This window comes from Monodelphis domestica, chromosome 1 (genome assembly GCF_027887165.1).
Source record: "Monodelphis domestica isolate mMonDom1 chromosome 1, mMonDom1.pri, whole genome shotgun sequence".
In the NCBI taxonomy this organism is placed as follows: Eukaryota; Metazoa; Chordata; class Mammalia; order Didelphimorphia; family Didelphidae; genus Monodelphis; species Monodelphis domestica.
In genome coordinates, this window is record NC_077227.1 from 725,867,175 (window position 1) to 725,888,654 (window position 21,480).

Consider the following 21,480-nt stretch of genomic DNA (forward strand, 5'->3'; position numbering starts at 1 on the left):
GAAGCAGGGCCGGGCTGGAAGGTGAAATGGGAGCGCAAGGGAGAAGACTGCAGCCCCCTAGGTGGGGGACCAATTCCTTTATAACTCCTCCCCAACCAAGACTCTAAACCCAGGAACCCAGACAGGAGGACTACATTTCCCAGAATGCCGAGGTCCTGACTTCCTGCAGCTCTTTCTATACGGAACTCCATTTCCCAGAATACATGTTTCCTGGCCCCTCTCCAATATGGCAGCCTCGAGGCATGCTGGGATGCTTTTTTGGGTAGTCTCAACCGGGAAGGGTGCACATCTGTGCTTTTTGGATCTTTCTCAGGGTGCGAGGGGGAGGAGAGGGCGTCAGTGGCCAGGGGCGGCCCAGGCTCCCTGCTGTGACAGCTGAGACTTTCTGCTCCCTAACTCCCCGAGAAGGGTAGACCCGTTCCGGATTAGTGAGTCTGAGCGAAAGAGAATGCGTCTGTGCAACGAGAGAGGAAGGGCAGGGATCGTGAACCCCGGTGTAAATGGGTGTGATGGGCAGAACGACGGCTCTGCAAGTGTCTCTGTCTCTTTAGTGTGTGTGTCAGAAGGGGGAATCCTGGCATTACTTCCCCAGGCCGTGGGGAGCCTCGATCCGTTGCTTGAGCAGTCAGATAAGACGTAGACGCTTATTAGACACTTGGTGTGTGCCAGGCTCTAGCTGGAGGCAGTTTGCATTCTAATGAGGCAGCAGTAGAGCTGGGTTGGAAGGAAAAAGGGGGATGGGGGAAGCAGCCTGAGGCCTCCCAGGTGGGGGAGAATTCGTGGATAGCCCCTCCCCCTCAGCGCTCTAAACCCAGGGTCCCAGGCAGAAGGACTCCATTTCCCAGAAGACCTATTTCCTGACTTCAGCCAAGTCCTGGCACCTCCCTCTGGGGAATTCCCAAGGCATGCTGGGAATCTCCTGTGGGCTCCCAGGTGTGATTCTTGGGCCTTTGCTGGGTGAGGGGGGCGGGGGCGGGACTGGGAGTCAATGCGCAAGCGCGCCCAGGCTCCTTGCTCTGGTATCCTATCTTTGGGGAAGTGGGAAGACCCAGGTGGACCAGTTCCGGGTTACTGAGCCCGGGATTGGCGGGGTGGGGCAGTGGTGTTCCCATGAACTACTAGAGAGGAGAGAAAGGCCTGGTGGGAGCGGCGGGGTAGAGTGAGTGAGTGAGTGAGTGAGTGAGTGTGTGTGTGTGTGTGTGTGTGTGTGTGTGTGTGTGTGTGCGCGCGCGCGCGCGCGCCTGTGTGACCTTCTCTCTATGCCTGTATCTCAAGTGTGTTTCTCTGTGTCTATCACTTGAAAAGACTATAGAAAAGGGAGAAATGAGGAAGTGCCAGTAGACTAGGAGCCAAGGCAGGGCTTTGCCCATCCGAGAGGGGAAAGAAGGATCCCACAGCCCCTGAGCCTGGCGGCAGCAGGGGAAGGGGATGCAGTCATAGAATGGGGCGGGTTTGTCGTGGTCTGGTCCTAGCCCTTCCCTAAAGGGAACATTCAGGTCACCACAGGCCAAAGGGGGCAGAAGAGAACAACATGACCATGGGGGTAGGGAGGATGCCAATACCCACGTGTCATGCATGGAAGGGGCTCTGATTTTGGGCAATGAAGAGATTCCAACACTTTCTCACCGACCCCCAGGTGATATCCTTAGCCACCTCCCTCACTCCTCCCCTGCCTTTACCCAGTAACCTCTCTACCTAGGAATTTCCCTCCATCTACCCTTTCCACTGTAAACCTTAAAATTTCACAGACTTATGAATGTTAAAAATTTTACTCCACATTGAGGAATCCTCCAATTTCCTACTTGAAATAATTCCCTACCAGATTGTGAGAACTCTACCTGAATGTGAAAACTCCTTGCTATGGGAGTATCCCTACTCCACCCCTACTTAAGACTGCTTTAGGGCAGAAAACTCCTTGCTAAACAATGAAAGTACTTGAAAACCATACTTATAAAGGAAAAGAGTTCTTTGAGCCATGCCTGTTTTTGGAATTGATACAATGGGATGCTAGGTGCCTATAAAGGTGGGGCAACTTATAAACTACTTAGACCTAAAAGGTGAAAACTTACTCAGAGGTTTTCTCTTAATGAAATTCCTAGACACAGCAGCATTTTTTTTCTGACTTACTAAAGAGATTAATCTACTCAGCTGTGAATTCAAAATGGGCTGTCTTTTGGAAAACATCTACAGTGATTGGTAGATGGAAGAACTTAGGGGAGTTGACATAGGAGATTTTGCCCTTAAAAATAAGAGCTCAGAGAAGAGCTGGAAGTCATTCTGAAACATTCAGATTGAGGAGGACTCATTCTGAAACATTCAGATTGAGGAAGGACTGATTCTGAAACATTCAGATGGAGGAGGGAGCTGGTGAAAGCAGCTGAGATGATGCTGACCTGGTGTCACTTGAATCCTTGCTTAGGCAGACCTTGTGGTGAGTGTTAAAAGACTGATCTCTCTCTTAAGACTCAGGTCTAGGCCATGTTGGCTTAAGGCCCTTCATACTTATTTCCTTTTTCTCTCTTTTCTTTAATTCCACATTTGTATTAATTAAAATCTCTATAAAACCCAACTGACTTGGGTATTTGAATAATTGGGAATATTTCACTGCCGACCACCTTATATTTGATTTAAAAACCAAGGCACTGTAGTGAAACATTTTCTGCGGTCAAATTTACTCACCCTCTCTTATATCTATCACAATTTATATCTTCCACCATTTTAACTCACTGCAGTTTAAGACCTCAACCATTTTAAATCTCACACCACTCAGTGCAGTTTGTGAATTAAATGAAGCCAAAGATGGTGGTAGAGAGGGTGGGAAGCCTCTTCCTGTCCAGTCCAAGGTTATTTCCAAGCCTGATGCTCCCTCTTTCCTAATGTTGGGGGAGAGACCTTGGGAAGGATGCTCCAAGCTCCTCTGAGACCTCACCCTCTCTGATTCCCCATAGGTGTACTAAGAGGAAGTCTCCTCACCTTGGGGAGCCACTCCCTGATGGACCACAGCCTGGCCCAAGCAGATTCCCCAGAGCCAGAGGGAATGGCCCCTGGGACCCAGAGATCTCCATCCCAGGTGAGTGCAGTCACACTCCAGCCCTGGCCAAGCTTCCCCCAGCTAGAATCCAGCATGACTAAGACCTCTGTCTTTCCCAAGCCACCTTCACTGTTTTCCTCAGTGTGACCTCAAGGGTCAACCCTGGCTGCTCCCACATGCACATTATTTCTGGGGTTTTCCAGGGCCTTGGTAGCCTCTGCCTGAATAAGCCAGCCCAGGTTCTAGACTGACAGGCACAAGTGCTGTCATTTATTCATCCACCTTTGAGTGTGACGCCTTCCACCAGCAGGTGATGGCCCTTTGTCCTGAGATTGCAGGGATGGCACAGGGACATTCTCTGCTTCTCAACTCTATAACCTGGGCTTCGGACAGGTCAGTGAGGCTTGCCAGGGAGGCTTCATAACTAGTGTGGGATATGTTCTCTCCCAGATTCCCTTCTGACAGCCATTCCACACTGACTATAGAAGAATCTTAGTTTTAGGTGCTAAGGGTGAGGAGCGTGGAAGATGGGATTGTACTTCCCCAGCTCAAGGAGCAAAGAGCCTTGAAGGGGCTGGCATCAAGATGGCAGAGAGGGAGTGGGCTGGCAGAAGAGACCTACCCAAAGGAGGAGATCAGGACCCCTGGGTGAGAGCTGAAGTATGTGTGTGTGATGCAGGGCCTTGGTAGGAAGGTAGCATCAAAGACCACTTCTTTTTCATGGAAGACCAGTGAGGGATGGGGCAGATATCTAAACTGTGCGAACCCCTGGCTCCACCCTACCTGGTTGGTTCCTGCACTTCCTCAATGTTTGTTCCCTTCATGCAAAATATTGTAAGGACCATCATTCTGAGCTGAAGATTCAAACTTTAATTGTGGGAAATGAAAGCTGGAGATGGCACCCACCATACCTGTAGCAAAGATCCCATAGAGATGTAGGGCAGGGTGTTTTATGGGTGTTTGACAGATAGGTAGCAAAGTCATTAACAGGTTAGAATATACAGAGGAGTTAAGAAATAGTTGGTGGTGTTTTGTCACCAGGGTTTGAACATTTGCTCCCAAGTTCTCAGTTTAATACAAGGTTAAGAGAAGAAAATGTAATGAATCCTCCAGAGCTATCAGTCTATTTAGGTCAGAGGAACCAATCTTGATCACAATCCTTCAAGAGCCCAGAGTTGGCATAATCTTCACAGCCTCAAACAGCACTTGGACCAGCTGAGGTGGTTTCCTGTGTCCTCTCATCAGGCCAGCTATTGACTCGCCATTCCCAGTTATCCTAGTTCCTTCTTCAGAGCTGTCAGTTTCCCCAAATGGCTACACAGACCTCAAGCTTTTATTCCTACAACAGCTGTCTTTGATGTCATGAGTTACTTTAGTATTCTAATGCCCCAATCTTCATCCCTTCTAATACTGTGGCCCATATTCTACTAGATGTCTGGTACATAGTTTCATACCTGAGGCTAATTCTTTCTAAGAATTGTCATTGCAGTTACTTATCTATAGGAGTATATATGATGAATTCGTTCATGATCAGTGGTATAAAGGCAAGGAACAGTTCCCTCTTGGAGAGCATACTGTTAATCCCTTTGGAGGTGTGTTGATAAGAATTTCTTTACACAGAGGGCAATCTTTATGAAATATGTGCAATCCAGGACAGGCATCCTCTTACCAGTACACAGAACTCAACTACAGAATCAATAATAATGTCAGGTTACATTATTATGAATTCAAATCCACATTCTCTTCTATCAATGTCATGTTTTGATTCATGACTTGATATAATGATTGAACTATCTTTGGGTGATACACAAGTGTTTTGTAGAGAGTCTTGACTTTTAATTTTTTTTCAAACTTTTTAAAGCATTGAGAATTGCTTCAGGGTTCAGTTTATCAATCACACATCTCACAGACTCAGGAACCAAGGACATTCCTAATTTAATATATTTCTTAAGATTATTAGTTGGACATTTCTTATCGGTAGTAATAGGGAACTCTTCAAGTTTATTACACATTAGTGAATGTCATTTTCTGGAATTCCTTTCTAAAAGAATATTCTCCATGATTTACAAACATGCCCTTGAAATCTGAGGAGGTGAGGTCTCTATTGTGGTGAACAATTAATTTCCACAAATAAAAATTTCAAGCTAATAATAGGCCTATTGGGAGAGGGCCCATCTCACTATAAAGCTGAACTCTGGTCAAAAATCTGATGACATAGTATCCTATTACAGACAGAAAATACAGTCAAAATTAAAATAGAATGAATACAAAATCTTTCACATGGGCAGGTCTTAATGAATGATTCAAATATTGAATAAGCTGGAAAGTACAAAAATAGTCACTTTCAGTGGTAACTTTATGTCTTATGGCCGTTCTTTCTAAGGCCTCTACCCTATGGGGTCAGAGTTTAATTGTTTTTGCTGACAAGTATTATTTAATGGGAGGTATCAGCAGTTGGATGACTGATATTGTCCCCAAGAGCAGCCTTCCACTTCCCTACTGACTGTTTTGTCATACATAGAACTGGGTGTGGTGGGCTTAGTAGAAACTTTTGGGCTATAGGCTTAAAGTCAAAATGCCTTTCACCAAATTTGATACCACCATAAATTGCATTTTCTTAGCTAATGCTTACAATTCATATAAAGCAAACCATATTATTTGATTATGTAAGAGTTAAAATAGTTGAGGCCATAAACTGTAGTGATTAAAATAGTGGAAGACATAAATTGTAGCAGATATAAGAGTGGATGAGTAAATTGTGACCGCAGAAAATGTTTTCACTACAGTGTCTTGTTTTTAAATCAATATTTAAGGTGGTCGCCAGGGAAAATTTCCCAATTATTCAAATATATCCAAGTCAGCTGGGTTTATAGAGATTTTAATTAATACAAATGAGGAATTAAGAAAGAGGGAGAAAGAGAAAAAGGAAATAATGAGAAAAGGATAAGCCGGCCCAGGGCAGCCCTGGCCAACCCAGGCCTAAGCCCTTAGAGAAAGATCAGTCAGTTCTTAATCACTCACCACAAGATCTGTCCAAGCAAAGATTCTAGTGACACCAGACCAGCTTCATCTCAGCTGACTCCACCAGCTCAGTGCCTGAATCTCTATATCCATGTGAATGAATCTGAGCTCCTATTTAAAGGGAATTTTCTCCTATGTCACCTCCCCTAAATTCTCACATCTACCAATCACAGTAGATGTTTTTCAAAGGACAGACCCTTCTTAGTTCACACCTGAGTAGACTAATCTTTTGAGTAATTCACACTTGAGTAGACTAGAATCTCTGAGTAAGTTTTCACCTCTTTGCTCCTTATAAGTTCACAAGTTGCCTGACCTTTATAGGTACTTAGCACCCTTTTGTATTAGTCCTAAAATAGGCATAGCTTAAGAACTTTTGTACTACTATAAGTATGGGTTTAAGTACTTTCATTGTTCAGCAAAGAGTTTACAACTTTATCTTCCCCTAAGGCATGCTTAAGTATAGTGAAGTAGAGTTCTCACATTACTGATCTAAGTAGCTTCACTGCCCAAATGGGGAATGGTCCCAATGGGGAATGGTCTTAACCCAACCTTATGAAGTAGGGTCTGGGAATTTTTTTTTAAGGTTTACAATCCTAACCTTATGAAGTAGGGTCCGAGAATTTTTAAGGTTCACAACTATCAGCTCAAAATTAATGATCATGTTATAAAAATAATTATTAAGGCTAATACTATTATGATCATAAAATCCAGTGGGGAGTTTTACATTCATACTGTTGATGCCTGAGTTTGGGTGTGTAGGAGTAAAAATGAATAAATACTCATAGTATTTAAAAATATATAGAATAAATAAATCAAAACAAATCAAAAGAGAGGGAAAAGAAGGAAAAAAAATACGTTCTTTCATTCAAGTGACACCTGCATCACTTTACCAAAAGACAAAGCTCCAAAAAAAAAAAAACAACCCGCAGTGTGAGTCTCAGCCAAATTTATCCCCCAAGCCTCTGTAGGTAAGGTATGTTTGGGAATGTAGCTCAGGTGTGGCACATTTTCCACCTGCACAGGTGCTAGGTTTTGTCAACATCTGGTAGCTTAAACTGGATGGACTATAATATTGAAAGGTACTGGGGATAAGGAAGGGTTGGTAACAGGGAATGGAGGAGGTGAAGGGACTGAGAGACTGTGAAGGGCTGGAGAGATAAAAGGGAGGAATACTATCTGTGGCTGAGGCTGTCTTTGAAATTCCCTCATACTCAACCCACAAGAGAGGTACCCACTGGGTAGAGTTAGGTTAAGGATGACAGGACCAGTGTCTTTGAGAGGGCTTTAATGAAATGAGAAATTATTTTTCTCATGTTCTAACAGTTCTTCTATCGGTTCTTTATAACTAGGTGTATCGTGTTTTAATTCCTTTATATCTTGGGATGTGAAAGGTGTATGTTGTTTTAATGTTAACACAGCCCCATTGCTTCCTATTGTAGGCACTTCCCTTATGGGAAAAAGGCCTTTATAGGAATCAGTCAATGGTTGTGGTTTCTTAGTAGTTGTCTGTGTGGACACTTAGGCAGTACAGGTAGGAATCTATATGGTAGGAGGATTATGTTTCCTCAAGGCTGAGGTTGGTCGTGGGATGGGAGAAGAGAAAGGAGACAGCGGGGCATCAGGAAAAGGAGCAGGAAAGGGAGGTAGGGTTAGCCAGGAGTTGCACAACATGCGAGTGGAGGTTCTTCACCTGAGACATAGGTCAAGGGTCTTCCATCTGCTTTTCAGGAGAAATAGGATTTTCCTTTCTTGGTAGTTCAGGAACAAGTATGCAAAAATCAGACTTTTTTGGGTGGAATCCTTTGCCATTAGACCATGCAAGAAGTGCTTGAAATTGTCTGGTTGAATTTGAATTTCGGCCTGCATTTTCTTCAGGCAAGCCTGTTGAGTCTTTACATTTAGGATCAGGAAAAGAAAATTTCCTAGCAACATAAGGAGAAGTTGGCATTCCAAAACCTTAAAGGTTCCCATTTGGACAAAAGTCAGAAGGCTTTCTTGCAGAGTAGCAATCATGCTGCTTGGCATTGTAATCAAGAGATTAAGAAACTAATTTTCAATGTTTTTTATTTTATTCTTAATTACTTTGTTTTTTCATTTATTTATTATTTTGATAATTATTATTTTTATTGGTGCTGCCCTCTGGTGGTAGAAAAGCAGCACTGCAAAAGGGTTGCCAGCTTAACAGGGAAAAAAGATGAGCGCTCAATACTGGCCTCTAGTGGCCAAGAGGTAGCATGACAGTTGGGGTGGGATGGGGGTGGTGGTGGTAGTGATAGAAGTGGTAATTTAGTCCAATGTACCAAAAACCAAAATGGAGTATCTGGCTGCAAAGGTAAGATGGGTAGAGAGTAGGCAGAAATCCTTTCACTGAAGGCTAAGTGGAGGGTTAACGGGAGACAGCTGCCTACTCCCTTCCCCAGTGTAAAATGCTAGAACCACATGCTTCTGACCAAGTACTTCTGTAATGGAGGAAGGTTTGAAGGGTTTTTAAAGAAATAGGATCTAAGAGAGACAGCTGGTGTTTAAGATTGGCTCAGAGAGAGGAGTAGGGGTTAGAAGATTTCCCCCCTTCACCCTTCCCTCCTTAGCTATGGTTGCTCTCCCATATTTGATCTTATCCCTCTTGTCCCTCCTCCACTACAAGAGACTTAAATGTTTCTTCTTAAAAAGATGTCTCTCCTCCTTGAAGCTTTTCACTCACACTTGATTCAAAATTTGGGGAAAGGATAACTATTTTAATATCAATTAACTCAGTCATGGTAATACAAAGGAATAGCTGACAGGGAAAGGAAAGTGGGGAGAAGGGGTCTCTTTCTCTAGCTAAATCCATTTTCCCTCCCTCCTTGAGTTTGGGGGGATCTCGGGCTTTGGCAGCCTGAGCCCCCTAAGATAAGTCAGGTTGACTGACCCTGGGTTTGGCCCCTTGGCCCCAGTTGAGACCCAGGGCAACAGGAACTGAGGTAAAGTCTGACAGAGACTCCAAATGTCTTTCTTAAGTTTCTCTTCAGTGGTCTTTAATAACTGGGAAATTTTTTGGGGGGAAGATTTCCAGTGTCAAGCAGGGAAAAGGTGGGTTACCCTCAGGAGAAATTCTTAACCAGCCCTCCCTCTTCAGCTTCTCCAAACTAAGAGACCAACTGCTCTTCAGAGGAAACTTTCTGCTTCCTCAAGATTCCAACCTCCTAGGGCCCCTCCCCCGATGAGGAGAAAGATCCATCCTCTTCAGCTTGGCACCTTTCCCCTAGTGCCAGCTTCTGTCACACTTCCCACCATGTGCTTCCTTATGCAGGGAACAATGCCACTTTTCTGAGTTTTGCCTGGGGCAAAATATTTTTATAATTTTTTTTTAGCTCATTTGTGCTCTAAAACATCTTAGGGTAAAAAAAGGACCAGTTACTTTTGTTACTTTAATGCTATTCTTCCTGACTGATCTCCCCAGGTTTCACTTCTCACTTAAATTAATTCTAGAGACATGTGGGGCTTGGAAAAAGAGAAGGACTTCCAGGAGCAAAACAAGACTAAAACTTTGTTAATTTCAGCTTAACAATGACTCTAAAAACAAACAGGTGAACAGAACTCACTACCTTTACTCAAGCGGTCTAGCAGACTCAGCTATTTAAAACACTGACTTAAGGAGGTTGTAAAGAGTGAAAGAAGAGTCAAGAAAATTTGAGGGAGATTAAGGGTACTCTTCCCAACCTATGTGGTCATCCATAATGTAAAGGGCAGAATGTAAGGGGTTAAAATTAAAGGGTTGTATTAAATTATTCAAAAGTATGGTCTCCAGGAATGAATTACTCAATTCCAAATGATTTTTATGGTAATTTATTTACAAGAGGAGAAAGTGAAAGTAAGAAAATCGAGAGAGGATAGGGTAAGATATCTAATTCAACACACTAAGTATGTAGCTCTGGCCCCTGGCTCAACCCAGGCAGGGCTAATTAGTCCTCAGCTAGAGGGGCCTCAGACTTGAGCTGAGGGCCTGGTGATGAATAAAGCAAGGACTTCAGCCATGAAGCCTCTCTCAAGAGAGGAGGCCTCACCTAAGACTAGTCCCTCCAGAAAATCCAGGAAAGGAGTCAGTCTTTTTCACTGACCCACATGTTAGTTCAAAGGGAGAGATTTAAGAACAGTCTCACTAAGTCCAGGGTCTCGGGTCCATGAAGCAGAATCTTCACATCCTCCAACTCAAACTTGGAACTCCAAAAAACAAAGAACACCTCACAGGAAGTTGTAACTCCTTTTTAAAGATGCTTCTTTGTATCACTTCCTGTGCCTTCCTCTACTTTTACATGGATCATTTATAGTTTATAGTTTTGCTTAGGACTGCCCAGGGGGCAGTCAGTGGTTTCTGATTCATCACCCACTTTTGCATTCATGGGGTATATACACTTCTGGTGATTAAATCTTAAAATGGGCAGAGAAGAATTAATCCCATCTTCACATATCTAAGAATTCAAGTTTTGCAATATTTTCACTATGCACACATGTAATTTACAGAATCCTCACATATATACATATATTACATGAATGTATGTTACATATATGTACAGATTTAAAAAACCTTTTGCATTATAACAACTATGGGCATTGAAATTTACATATATAGACATATCTTACAACATATACAAAATATGTATACATATGTAAATGTATGTACACTCACTATATTATAATTTGTCATCACAAACTATGTTACAAATTATATACGTGTATGTACAGACCTATTTATTTATGTGTGTAATGTGTTCTTCAGATCACCACCCTTATGTGAATCTTAAACCTTAATCTCTCTACATATCCCTATATGTTGTCTGATGGTACCTAAACAGTATCACAACTCCGACCTTCTATATATGTAAGACCTTATTGATCCTAATGTGTATAGCTAATCTACTGTTATCCTAACCAATATTTATGGTACCTATTCATCTACATGGATACTTTGCTTATTAAAGATCTAATTACATTTAGTAAGAAATGTATCCTAATTATTTGCATGTTGGATGTAACCATACCTACCAAACTCTTCAGACTCTCCTTATGTTGCCTGTTGACTCTCCTCTGCCTTCACAGTTTTTGGTAACATTATGTAGTGTTGCATGCAACTAAAGTGGAAATATACTAAGTTACTCACTGTCATGAGTCTGTTAACCTTCTGCTCCTCTTCTGTGCAATGTTAGCCTCAGATCAGCTGCCTTCTACCTAATTCTTCTGCTGTCATCTGGTTCTGTGCTGTTATCCTCTTCTTTTTTTGAATCTCTTCCATAGATTCGTCCTCTCCTTACTGAATTTTTGACTGCAAACTCATTTTGCCTGATATAATCTCTCAGCTTTCCTCTATGTATATGATTTCTATGTCCTCTCCTTCTTCTATATCTATCTCTCTCCTTTGTCTTTGCTGTGAGCAAGTTTTATGTGCAAGCAATGAAACCATAAATCTCTGTCTAGGACCTTAATTGCTGAAGGTGAAGTTAAAATACATTTTAAAGACCAATTCAGTTTTCTTGTGTTGCAGATGTTTTCACAAAGTTCTTAATATAGACTGAATCTCCTGGTTTTATATTGTGAAAAGAATAATCCAGAGGACCAGATTGGACTAACACTCCCATGTCATGAAGTTCTTTTATTCTTTCTTGCAAAGCAACTATGCAGGATTCAATTTGCATACCACCTCCTAATATTGAGGCATAAGCAGTCTTACAGATCTTAGCTTGCAAGGGTGGATGGCCAAATAACATTTCATGAACTGATACATTTAAATCTGTTTGAGGTCTAATTTTTAGTTAGAATAATCTCATTGGAAGTATTTCTGGCCATTTGTGATGAGTCTCTGTACAAAGATTTCCCATTATGGTCTTTATTTCTCTGTTTAGCCTCTCAACTTGTCCAGAGCTTGGGGGATGATATGGCACATGAAATTTTGCTGTTTTCCCTAGGTTTTCATAGACTTGCTTTAATATTTCCTGTGGAGAGTGTGATCTGTCTGAGTCTATAGAAACTGGAATCCCAAATCTAGGAATAATCTCTCTTAGCAATACTTTCACTTAAAAATCTACTGTGTTTGTAGTAGAGGGAAATCCTTCAGACCACCTCATTAGCTTGTCCACCAAAACCAAGAAAAACTTGTACTTTCTGCTTTAGGCATGCTAATGTAGTCTACCTGCAAATTTTCAAATGACCAATCAGTTATCTCACTGTACCCAGGGATCCATTGATGGCATAATTACTCTACTTTCTGTATTACCTAATGCAAAATGACTAAATATATTCCAGTAAGTAATGACATTCATCATAAAGCAAAGACAGGATATTTTGGCAATGGCTTGTCATACTCAGTGGTTCATGTTTATAGCAGATCTCCCTCCTAAACCTTTCTTTCTAAATGCTTCCTGATTGAATTTTTGACAGATAGAACAGCTATTATAGACTCTACAACATACTAATTCCTTGGGCAATCCAAGTTTGTTTTATTGAATCTACCAATGCCAGATATGGCATGACATATATGATTGTAAAAACCTTTTGGCAAGATTAGTTTTTGTAAAAAATAGACTCGAATACAGGACTACAATCCCCATGAGCCTTTGCTCCACTTCCCCAGAATGCCTTGTAATCTCACCTGGGCCGAGATGTAGAAGGGATTTAAACTGATTCAAAGTCTTTTGAGGGGCTCTTGGCGCTTTTTGGACTTCCGTTTTGGAGCAGGCGGTCTCTTGCGTGATGTGAGGTTATTTTGTCTAGGCCTCTGGCCTAGGCACATGTTTCTTACTTGTATATTCTTTAATATTTAACCTTTAATAAACCTCTAAAAAATATAATACTTCTTGCAGAGAGAAACTAATTTCTACCTGCCTCAGTCTCCCCATCTCCCCTAAATTTTAACTGTTACAGATGGCGACCACTAGATTGGATGAGAACTTCTCAAAATTTTTTTAGCCTAGAGAATTTTTTTTTAAAGCCAAGGTTCTCCGAGATGCTCTTTAGAAAACCATCTTGATCAGCTCCTGCCTGCGGCCCTCTCTGGCTCCTGCTTCTGCTCCTGGCCTCTCACCTGGTGCCTGAGCTGTGCTCCAGCTCCTGGCCCGACCCACCCCGGCGGTCTGTCTCTCACCCATCTGGCCTCCGACCCAGCTGACTCACCACCCAGATCCTTGGAGCAGATCTCAGGACTCATTGCGACCAGCTGGTAACTGTATTGGCCACGTGGGTGGAGGGGAGAGACGAGAGGGAAAGGAGACCAGGTAATTTTCCCTTAGGCTAAGCCTCCACGTGGCTGGGGGTATTGGCTACTGCGGGATCAGAGAGGGGAAAGAGAGAAAAGACTAGAGATCAGAAACAGACTTTTCAAACAGAAACCTAAAAAGCAATGGGCTGTTTAAAAGGATTTTTGACTCTTCTGGCAATTTCATTGATTTTACCTGCCTGTCTGGGAGCAGACTCAGCCCAAAGATTCAACTTTAACTTTGGGGAGGAAAATGGGTGGCCCAGCGAACTGGAAGCCAGGCCCAGAGACCGGAGGTCTCTAGCTAAAATCTGGCATCCGATGCTTCCCAGCTATGGGGCCCTGGACGGATCCCTTGAACCCCATAGCCTAGCCTTTACTACTCTACCTTCGGACAATAGACATTTAAATGGATAATTAAAAACAAACAAAAAAAAAAAAACCCCAAGGAACTTTGAAGAGACTAAAGGCTACATTCTAAGGCATTTCAGACTCCAATGGTTTATAAAAAAATCTCTGTATTCTATTGCATTTTTTGTTTAAGATATAACTTTGTGGTTTTAAGTTCATATATTACTGGATTGAATATTATTCTGTGAACTGAAGGTTGATTGAATTTATTTTGAATGTACTGAGTTTTAAAATTCTGTTGTTTTTCCCCTATAACTGTGTTGAACAAATATTATTGTGAATAAGCCCATATATGAAAAAACAGCTTTTTTCTATTTTGCTGAGGATAGATGGACTTCAGAACTGGTTATAATTGTATTAACAACCTTGGAAAATTTAATGTGCTAAATACCTCAAATGATTTGATTTTAAGGGTTTTTTAAATATGATTGTTGGAATTTTTTTAACAATCTGGTTATTTTGCCTGCCCCTACCACGAGGTAAGGCCTATTAGCTGAAGTGAAATACATTTTATAAACCCCAACCTTCCCACATGTGAATGGAAGTTGGGCAGTTAATTTCAGGGCATTTGTACCCTTAAAAAGCCTCCAAAAGGAGCACCCCTTTATTTATACTCTTCAGCTCACTACTTTACTTGCATCAGAATTATATCTAGATTTCTTGATTATGTTCTTAACCCTAGACAGTTTTACTTTGTTTAAAAAAAAAATGTTTATTACCAAGGTTGAAAGATTGCTGTTTGTAAAAATTGTGACAAATGTCCATCAATTCATAGGTTTTAAAAATGTCATACAGCAACTTATGTGAAATATGAAAGTGTGTTTGTTTGCTATTGTAATTAATTGGGCTATTGAGAATTTTGGGGATTGTGATATCTACATATTTGTACTACTGTATTTTTAAAGATGAAAAAATTGTTAACCTTGTTCAATTCATTTGCCTTCTACTCACAGTGATCATGGCCAGATACAAAGAGGAAATGGATCTCATTTTTTGGTGAGAAAGCCTTGCATTTTATATTTTCTTAGCTGACACAGAGTGTCAATGGTTATAATCTATATTTTTGAATTTTTAAAGCTCTTTTATTATTATATTTTTCTTGCATGTGCAATATACTTTTTTCAGGTTTTATTTTTATTTTTCTCTCTTTTTTTATATTTGAAGCACATGTCACCAGTATTAAGATTTTCTTTAACCTTTTGATTTTCAGTGCTACAAGTTTAAGATACATTTGCTAATGCATGCCCTAAAAAGCTCATGACTATAAAAACGATGCCACTAATTATTTAAAAATTATGGGACTTTGCTTAATGATTCTGTCTGATTCCAGGACAAGATATACACATAAGAGCCATTTCATAGGGCCAAAGAAAGGCCAATCTAGGATGGATTGATGCACTTCTAGGCCAATACAAAGGTCCTGAACCTAGTGTGAAGACTCGAGGTTACTATGTTTAACATGTGTTAAGACATAGGCTTTCCTTGTATCTACACTCACTCTGAAGATACTCACAGATGAGTATCCCCAAAACCTTGGTTCCAACTTGGCTTCTATAATCTGGTCCCTTTCTTTTCTGCCTCTCATAGTGTGGTACCTTTCTGTAGTCCTGGCACTGACTGGGTAAATGCATCATTACTTAGATCATTTTGATTGGGCCCTGATTGAAGGACCTGTTATAGATTTATTTTTCTTCTACTTGGAATTTTTACACATAAGACTTTGATAGTCTATATTTTCATCCAGAAATTTTTCTTTTGGATTTTCTGATGTCTTTTTAATATCTCTTGCCAATTGATTCATATACCTCATACCTCAGCCATGCATCCCTAACTGATTCTGAATCTTTCAATTACCCACAACACGGGGGAATGTAAAAAAAATCATTATTTAAATTGCAAAGTTTAAATTCCTTTTGAGAAGAATTTTAGGTAAAGAAGATGCTACCTCTCTGAATCCAGAACTGAACTGTTGGAGAAGCCACCATGAAGAAGCCTCCAGACCACAAAATTGCACAAAATTGAACTTTGGGTTTGGTTGATTGAACATTTATTTGTATGTATACTTTTATGCCAAAGGGGACTGCCCCCTAATGGCTTTTTGTCAATGTGTTCAGCAATTACTGGTTTTATTCTTTTTTCTCTTATCCTCACACTATTGCAATCTTTTAAGTTTATTATGTTTTTATGATCCTTTTGGGAAAAAATTAATTTTTCCAAAATGATCACACAAGGGAATGTAAAAAATAGACTCGAATACAGGACTACAATCCCCATGAGCCTTTGCTCCACTTCCCCAGAATGCCTTGTAATCTCACCTGGGCCAAGATGTAGAAGGGATTTAAACTGATTCAAAGGCTTTTGAGGGGCTCTTGGTGCTTTTTGGACTTCCGTTTTGGAGCAGGCGGTCTCTTGCGTGATGTGAGGTTATTTTGTCTAGGCCTCTGGCTTAGGCACATGTTTCTTACTTGTATATTCTTTAATATTTAACCTTTAATAAACCTCTAAAAAATATAATACTCCTTGCAGAGAGAAACTAATTTCTACCTGCCTCAGTCTCCCCATCTCCCCTAAATTTTAATTGTTACATTTTCCAGTATCTGTGACCCATATGCCATATGCTTCTCTAGCTCCACAACTTTTCCTTCCATGTTTGAATCTCATAGTCCAGATATGCTTTTTTGAGATCTGTTGACTCTATAATGGATGAATTCATAACATAGAATGGAGCTTTGCAGGCTCCATATTTTGCTGTTACATGTACCCTATAATTCCTATAGACACTGTGGCCTTGGCAATGTATTATAGTTATCTGTCTTGGCTTCTGGATAGCTGCTATCAAATCAGTTATTTCTGCATGTGCTGTTTGTTTCCCCCCAGCTGTTATGAACCCATGCTGTTTCCAAATTGACCCTGTTGCATGGCAGATCGAAAACGAGTATTTAGAGTCAGTATAGACAATAGCTACTTTGCCCTCTGCAAGAATGCAGGCTTGCTTCAATGCAATGAGTTCTTCCCCCTGAGCACTTATATTTTGGGGCAGTGAGGCATACCACAGAGTCTCAAATTCTGTGACTACTGCAGTTCCCATGTAATGAATATCATTATGGATGTAAGAAGACCCATCTGTTAAAAGCACCAAATAAGCATTTTCGATAGGTGTATCTTTCAAGTCCTGCCTTGGTTGTTCCACCAATTTCCCTACTTCCTCACATTCATGCAATGGCTCCCCATTAGTTGGCAACTCTGCTAGCAGTGTTGCTGGATTTAACACACTACACTTCTTTAGCTGTATGCTTTTATGACCCAAAAGAATTATTTTGAGGGGCAGGTGGGTGGCTCAATGAATTGAGATTTAGACCCAGAGATGGGAGGACCTGGGTTCAAATTTGACCTCACACAGTTCCTAGCTGTGTCACCCTGGGCAATTCATTTAACCCCCATTGCCTAGCCCTTACCACTCTTCTGCCTTAGAACTAAAACCCAATATTGATTCTAAGATGGAAATTAAGGTTTAAAAAAAAAGAATTATTGCATACCAAGAAATTCTCTGGTCAGAAAAGGCCTGGGTATGAAATTTTTTCCTAAGTGCCTCATTTTGATGTGAACAATAAACTGTCAAAGGGCATCTGAAAACTAAATCAGCTGACTTTTGCACTAACAATGCAGTGGCTACTACACCTCTGAGACACGGGACTATCCCTGATGCTGTTGGATGGAGTTGACAACTGTAAAAGCCTATTGGACAGTAATTTTATTTCAGAGTCTGTGTTACTACTCCAGATATAATCCCTTTGCACTCATTTACAAATAGCTGAAATGGTTTTGAATAGTCTGGGATCCCAAGTGCTGGTGCAGAAAGAATTGCCTCTTTTAGCTTTGCAGTGGCTTGCAGATGTTCTAGTTTGGGCTTCAAAAGTTCAGGTTCTGAGTTTCTTGTCAAGTCAGTAAGACATTTAGTTATCTCACTGTACCCAGGAATCCATTGATGGCATAGTTATTCTACTTTCTGTGTTACTTAATGTAAAATGACTAAATATATTCCAATAAGTAATGACATTGATCATAAAGCAAAGACAGGATATTTTGGCTATGGCTTGTCATACTCAGTGGTTCATGTTCTTACCAGATCAATTCTGACACTTGTGATGAGGAGGAATTTCAGATCACTTTCTTTCTCCTCCACAGAATCTCCTACCTTATTAAGAGAAAGGGTACCATCTCCTTGATTCCACAGAGAAAAGGATTTCACCATTAGGCATTTCTCCAGGTTTTAGTCTTCCCACATTATTTTCATGTTAGACACAAAATGCCTTTCTTAATATTCCACTGGGTTCTGAATGTTCTCCAGGGCTGGCTCTGGCCCTCATGAGGGTTAGCAGTTTGGGGAAACTCCCTTGTGTGCTTCAGTTTCCTCCAATTAGTTCATAAGAACTGGGCTGGATGAATTTTGAAGGCTCAGCTCTAAATCTCATGATTTTTGCTTGTTTAGGAGTCAATAACATTCAAGGATGTGGCTGTGGACTTCAACCAAGAGGAGTGGTGCCTGTTGGACCATTCTCAGAAAGAGCTATATATGGAGGTTATGCTGGAGAATGTGCAGAGTCTCCTCTCTGTGGGTAAGGACCATTTTCTCTCTTAACTCTGAATGTACCATTAAGGGAATATCTTCATTCCACGCCAAATGTATAGGACTTTGAGCCTTTGTCAATGATTAAGAAAGCAAAAAAGTACTGATCTCTGCCAAGGGTTGTCCTCCTGTCTACTTTTCATTAAAAAACTGTCTTTAAATTATGTGATTAGAAGCTGGGACTTTCCTTTCTTCCTCCTGAAATTGTCTCTCCTCTGTTTTAGGTAATTTCAGGTAAAAACTTTGAGTGTTTTAGATTTACATTCCTGAAGCTAATCTCAGAAGTCTTGTAGTCCTGCCTCTAATTAGACCTAAATTTTGTATGCAATTTCTTTGTCAATAACCAGGCAGTTTTTCCTTCAAGATGGGCATTGAAGGGAATCAGTCCCTTCCCATTTGGGATGTGTCTGGTCCTTTGAAAGGATTTTTTGTTCAAAAGTATTAAATGGGGGATGTGAAGCCTATTTGGCAGCATATGGCAAATGGTCAATGGGTTATGAATAAGCAGTTTTCAGATAAAGAAATCAAAGCTCTCAATAATCATAAGAAAAAATGTTCTAAATCAGTCTTCATAAGAGAGGTAACTTAAAAGAAGTCTGTGGTATTACCTCATACCTCTTAGATTGGGCAATATGACATTCGAGGAAAGTGACAAAGGTTGGAGGGGATGTGGCAAAATTGAGAAACTTAATGCATTTCTGGTTAAGTTGTGCATTGATCCATCCATTGTGGAGAGCAATTTGGAATTACTCCCAAAAAGCTATAAAACAATGAATGCCTTTTGATCCAATCACTACTAGGTTTGTACCCCAAAGAGGCTGGAAAAAATGGGGAAATGTGAATTTTAAAACTACTCCATCCTACTCAGACTGTACTTTAGAAGATCTGATTTAGCTATTTCCTGATTAGTAACAATGGAGATACTTGGTCTAACAGAATCAAGTCTTGGTAACTCTACATTTCTCCAACCTACTTAGCTTAACAAGGTCAGGAATGTCTGCACCATATTCAAGGATTAAGTATCTGAGAAGATGGCCTTCAACAGACATGTGCAGAAACAGTAGACAGACCCCCTGGGCTGTCCTAAGTCAAGCTAAGCTAACATTGGTACAGATGAGACGCAGAAAAGTGATGTAAAACCGTCTATATGGGCACGTCACTTCTTCTCTTCGGCCTCTTTACCCGGAGAGGCGTCTTTGGCTGGCAGCCTGCTAAGCGATCTGAGATCTTGGGGTGGTGGCAGTGATTTGTCTAGGTTTTGTCAGTGAGTTTGCCCTTAAGCTAATTCAGGTTCAGGCATCTTGGCTGAACCCTCTTGGAGTTCAGGCTGATTCCTTCCTCTTTTACTCTCCAAAACCTTACCTTCTAGAGCCTCTAATCTTCCCACCAGGCACAAGCCAGGTGGGAGAAATCCTACACCCTTTCCTTCTCCCTTCTTAAATTTCTTTCTACTATATTAATTAAATCACCATACATTTCCAGACTGACTTGGGTACATTTTTTTTTATTATTTGGGATATCCATGGCAACCAATAATTAATATAATTTAGGTCACAACACTAAAATTATCCTTTACAGAAAGGGCCTACTTGTAGGAAAATATTTGTAACTGATCTTTTGGTGGTAGCAAAGGGAAATTGAAGGGATATCTATCAATTGACAAATGGCTGAAGAAAATGTGGTAAATTATGGTGATGGAGTACTATTATAAGAAAAGATGAACAGGATGATTTCAGAAAGAGCTGGAAAGATCTTCATGAACTGATAAGCAGAACCAGGAGAATATTATACACAGCAAAAATAATATTTTGGAATAATCAGCTGTGATAGATTTTATTACTCTTGCCATTACAATGGTCCAATATAATTCTGAGGGACTTAGGACAAAGATTGCTATTCATCTCCAGAGAAAGAACTGTTGGAATTAGAAGGCAGATGAAAGCATTCAATTTTTCACTTCTTTCTTTGTTTTTTTTTGTTTGTTTTGAGGTTGTGGTTTTATACAATTATTGACTTACAAAAATAAGCAGTATAGAAATAAAATAAAAAAGTATAAAACTTAACTCACCTCCCCTAATTCTGCCCAGTCCAACAAGTTTATCCTTATTCCTCCTTCATTCTTCCCTCTAATTTGTAGAGCTTAAATTTAATGGTTGGAAGCAGTTTATTTACCCAAATAGAAGGGGAAACAATAAATTAGATAAATGTGAAAGAGGATAAAGAAAATACCTATACTAGTCCTCAGCAAGGAGGGCTGGTTGAGTAATCATGAGGCCTCACTAGCTTCCAAGATGGAAGCTAGTCTCTTAGTAAATGAGTCAGCCTTTTCACTTACCCAGCCAAGTAGTCCAGGAATCAAGAGTCTAAGTTGAAGTCATGATCCACCCTGCACTCTCCAATTAAGTTCCCTCGAAGACTATCTCCAGGAGTCACTCTCCATGAGGCTCAACTTCACCAGACTCCCAGCTGAAGGATTTTGTGGCTTTTATGGTGGTTTCCTGTCCCTGCTCCTCTTCACAGGGGCCATTCCCAGTTTCCAGAGTTGTACCACCTCTCATCCTCTTAAGGTGGCAACTTTTTTTTTTCCCACAGTGAAATCAAAGGTTTATTCATTTTTTAAAAATAATATTTTATTTGATCATTTCCAAGCATTATTCATTAGAGACAAAGATAATTTTCTTTTCCTCCCCCCCATAGCTGACGCATGATTCCACTTGGTATCACATGTGTTCTTGATTCGAACCCATTGCCATGTTGTTAGTATTTGCATTAGAGTGTTCATTTAGAGTCCCTCCTCTGACATGACCCCTCAACCGCTGTAGTCAGGCAGTTGCTTTTCCTCGGTGTTTCTACTCCCACAGTTAGTCCTCTGCTTATGGATAGTGTTTTTCTCCTAGATCCCTGCAGATTGTTCAGGGACATTGCATTGCCACTAATGGAGAAGTCCATTACGTTTGATTGTCCCACAGTGTGTCAGTCTCTGTGTACAATGTTCTCCTGTTTCTGTTCCTCTCACTCTGCATCACTTCCTGGGTACTTCCTGGAGGTCGTTCCAGTCTCCATGGAATTCCTCCACTTTATTATTCCTTTTAGCACAATAGTATTCCATCACCAAGATATACCACAATTTGTTCAGCCATTCCCCAATTGATGGGCATCCCCTCA

The 21,480-nt window shown here is 40.8% G+C and overlaps 1 protein-coding gene across 3 annotated transcripts in view; it reads left to right on the plus strand.

The window, feature by feature from the left end:
• The first annotated feature begins 238 nt into the window (after nt 1-238).
• The window catches only part of LOC103095661 (zinc finger protein OZF-like), a 35,151-nt gene continuing 13,909 nt past the window's right edge, over nt 239-21,480 (plus strand). Inside the window, exons 1-3 of one of the 3 annotated variants that reach the window (XM_056813502.1) lie at nt 239-2,431; nt 2,949-3,070; nt 18,178-18,304. In XM_056813502.1, coding sequence (XP_056669480.1) covers nt 2,383-2,431; nt 2,949-3,070; nt 18,178-18,304 — 298 coding nt within the window. In that variant the 5' untranslated portion in view covers nt 239-2,382. Of the gene's footprint in view, nt 2,432-2,948; nt 14,685-18,177; nt 18,305-21,480 lie in introns of those variants that run through there. The other 2 variants (XM_056813503.1, XM_056813507.1) reach the window with 2 other exon arrangements.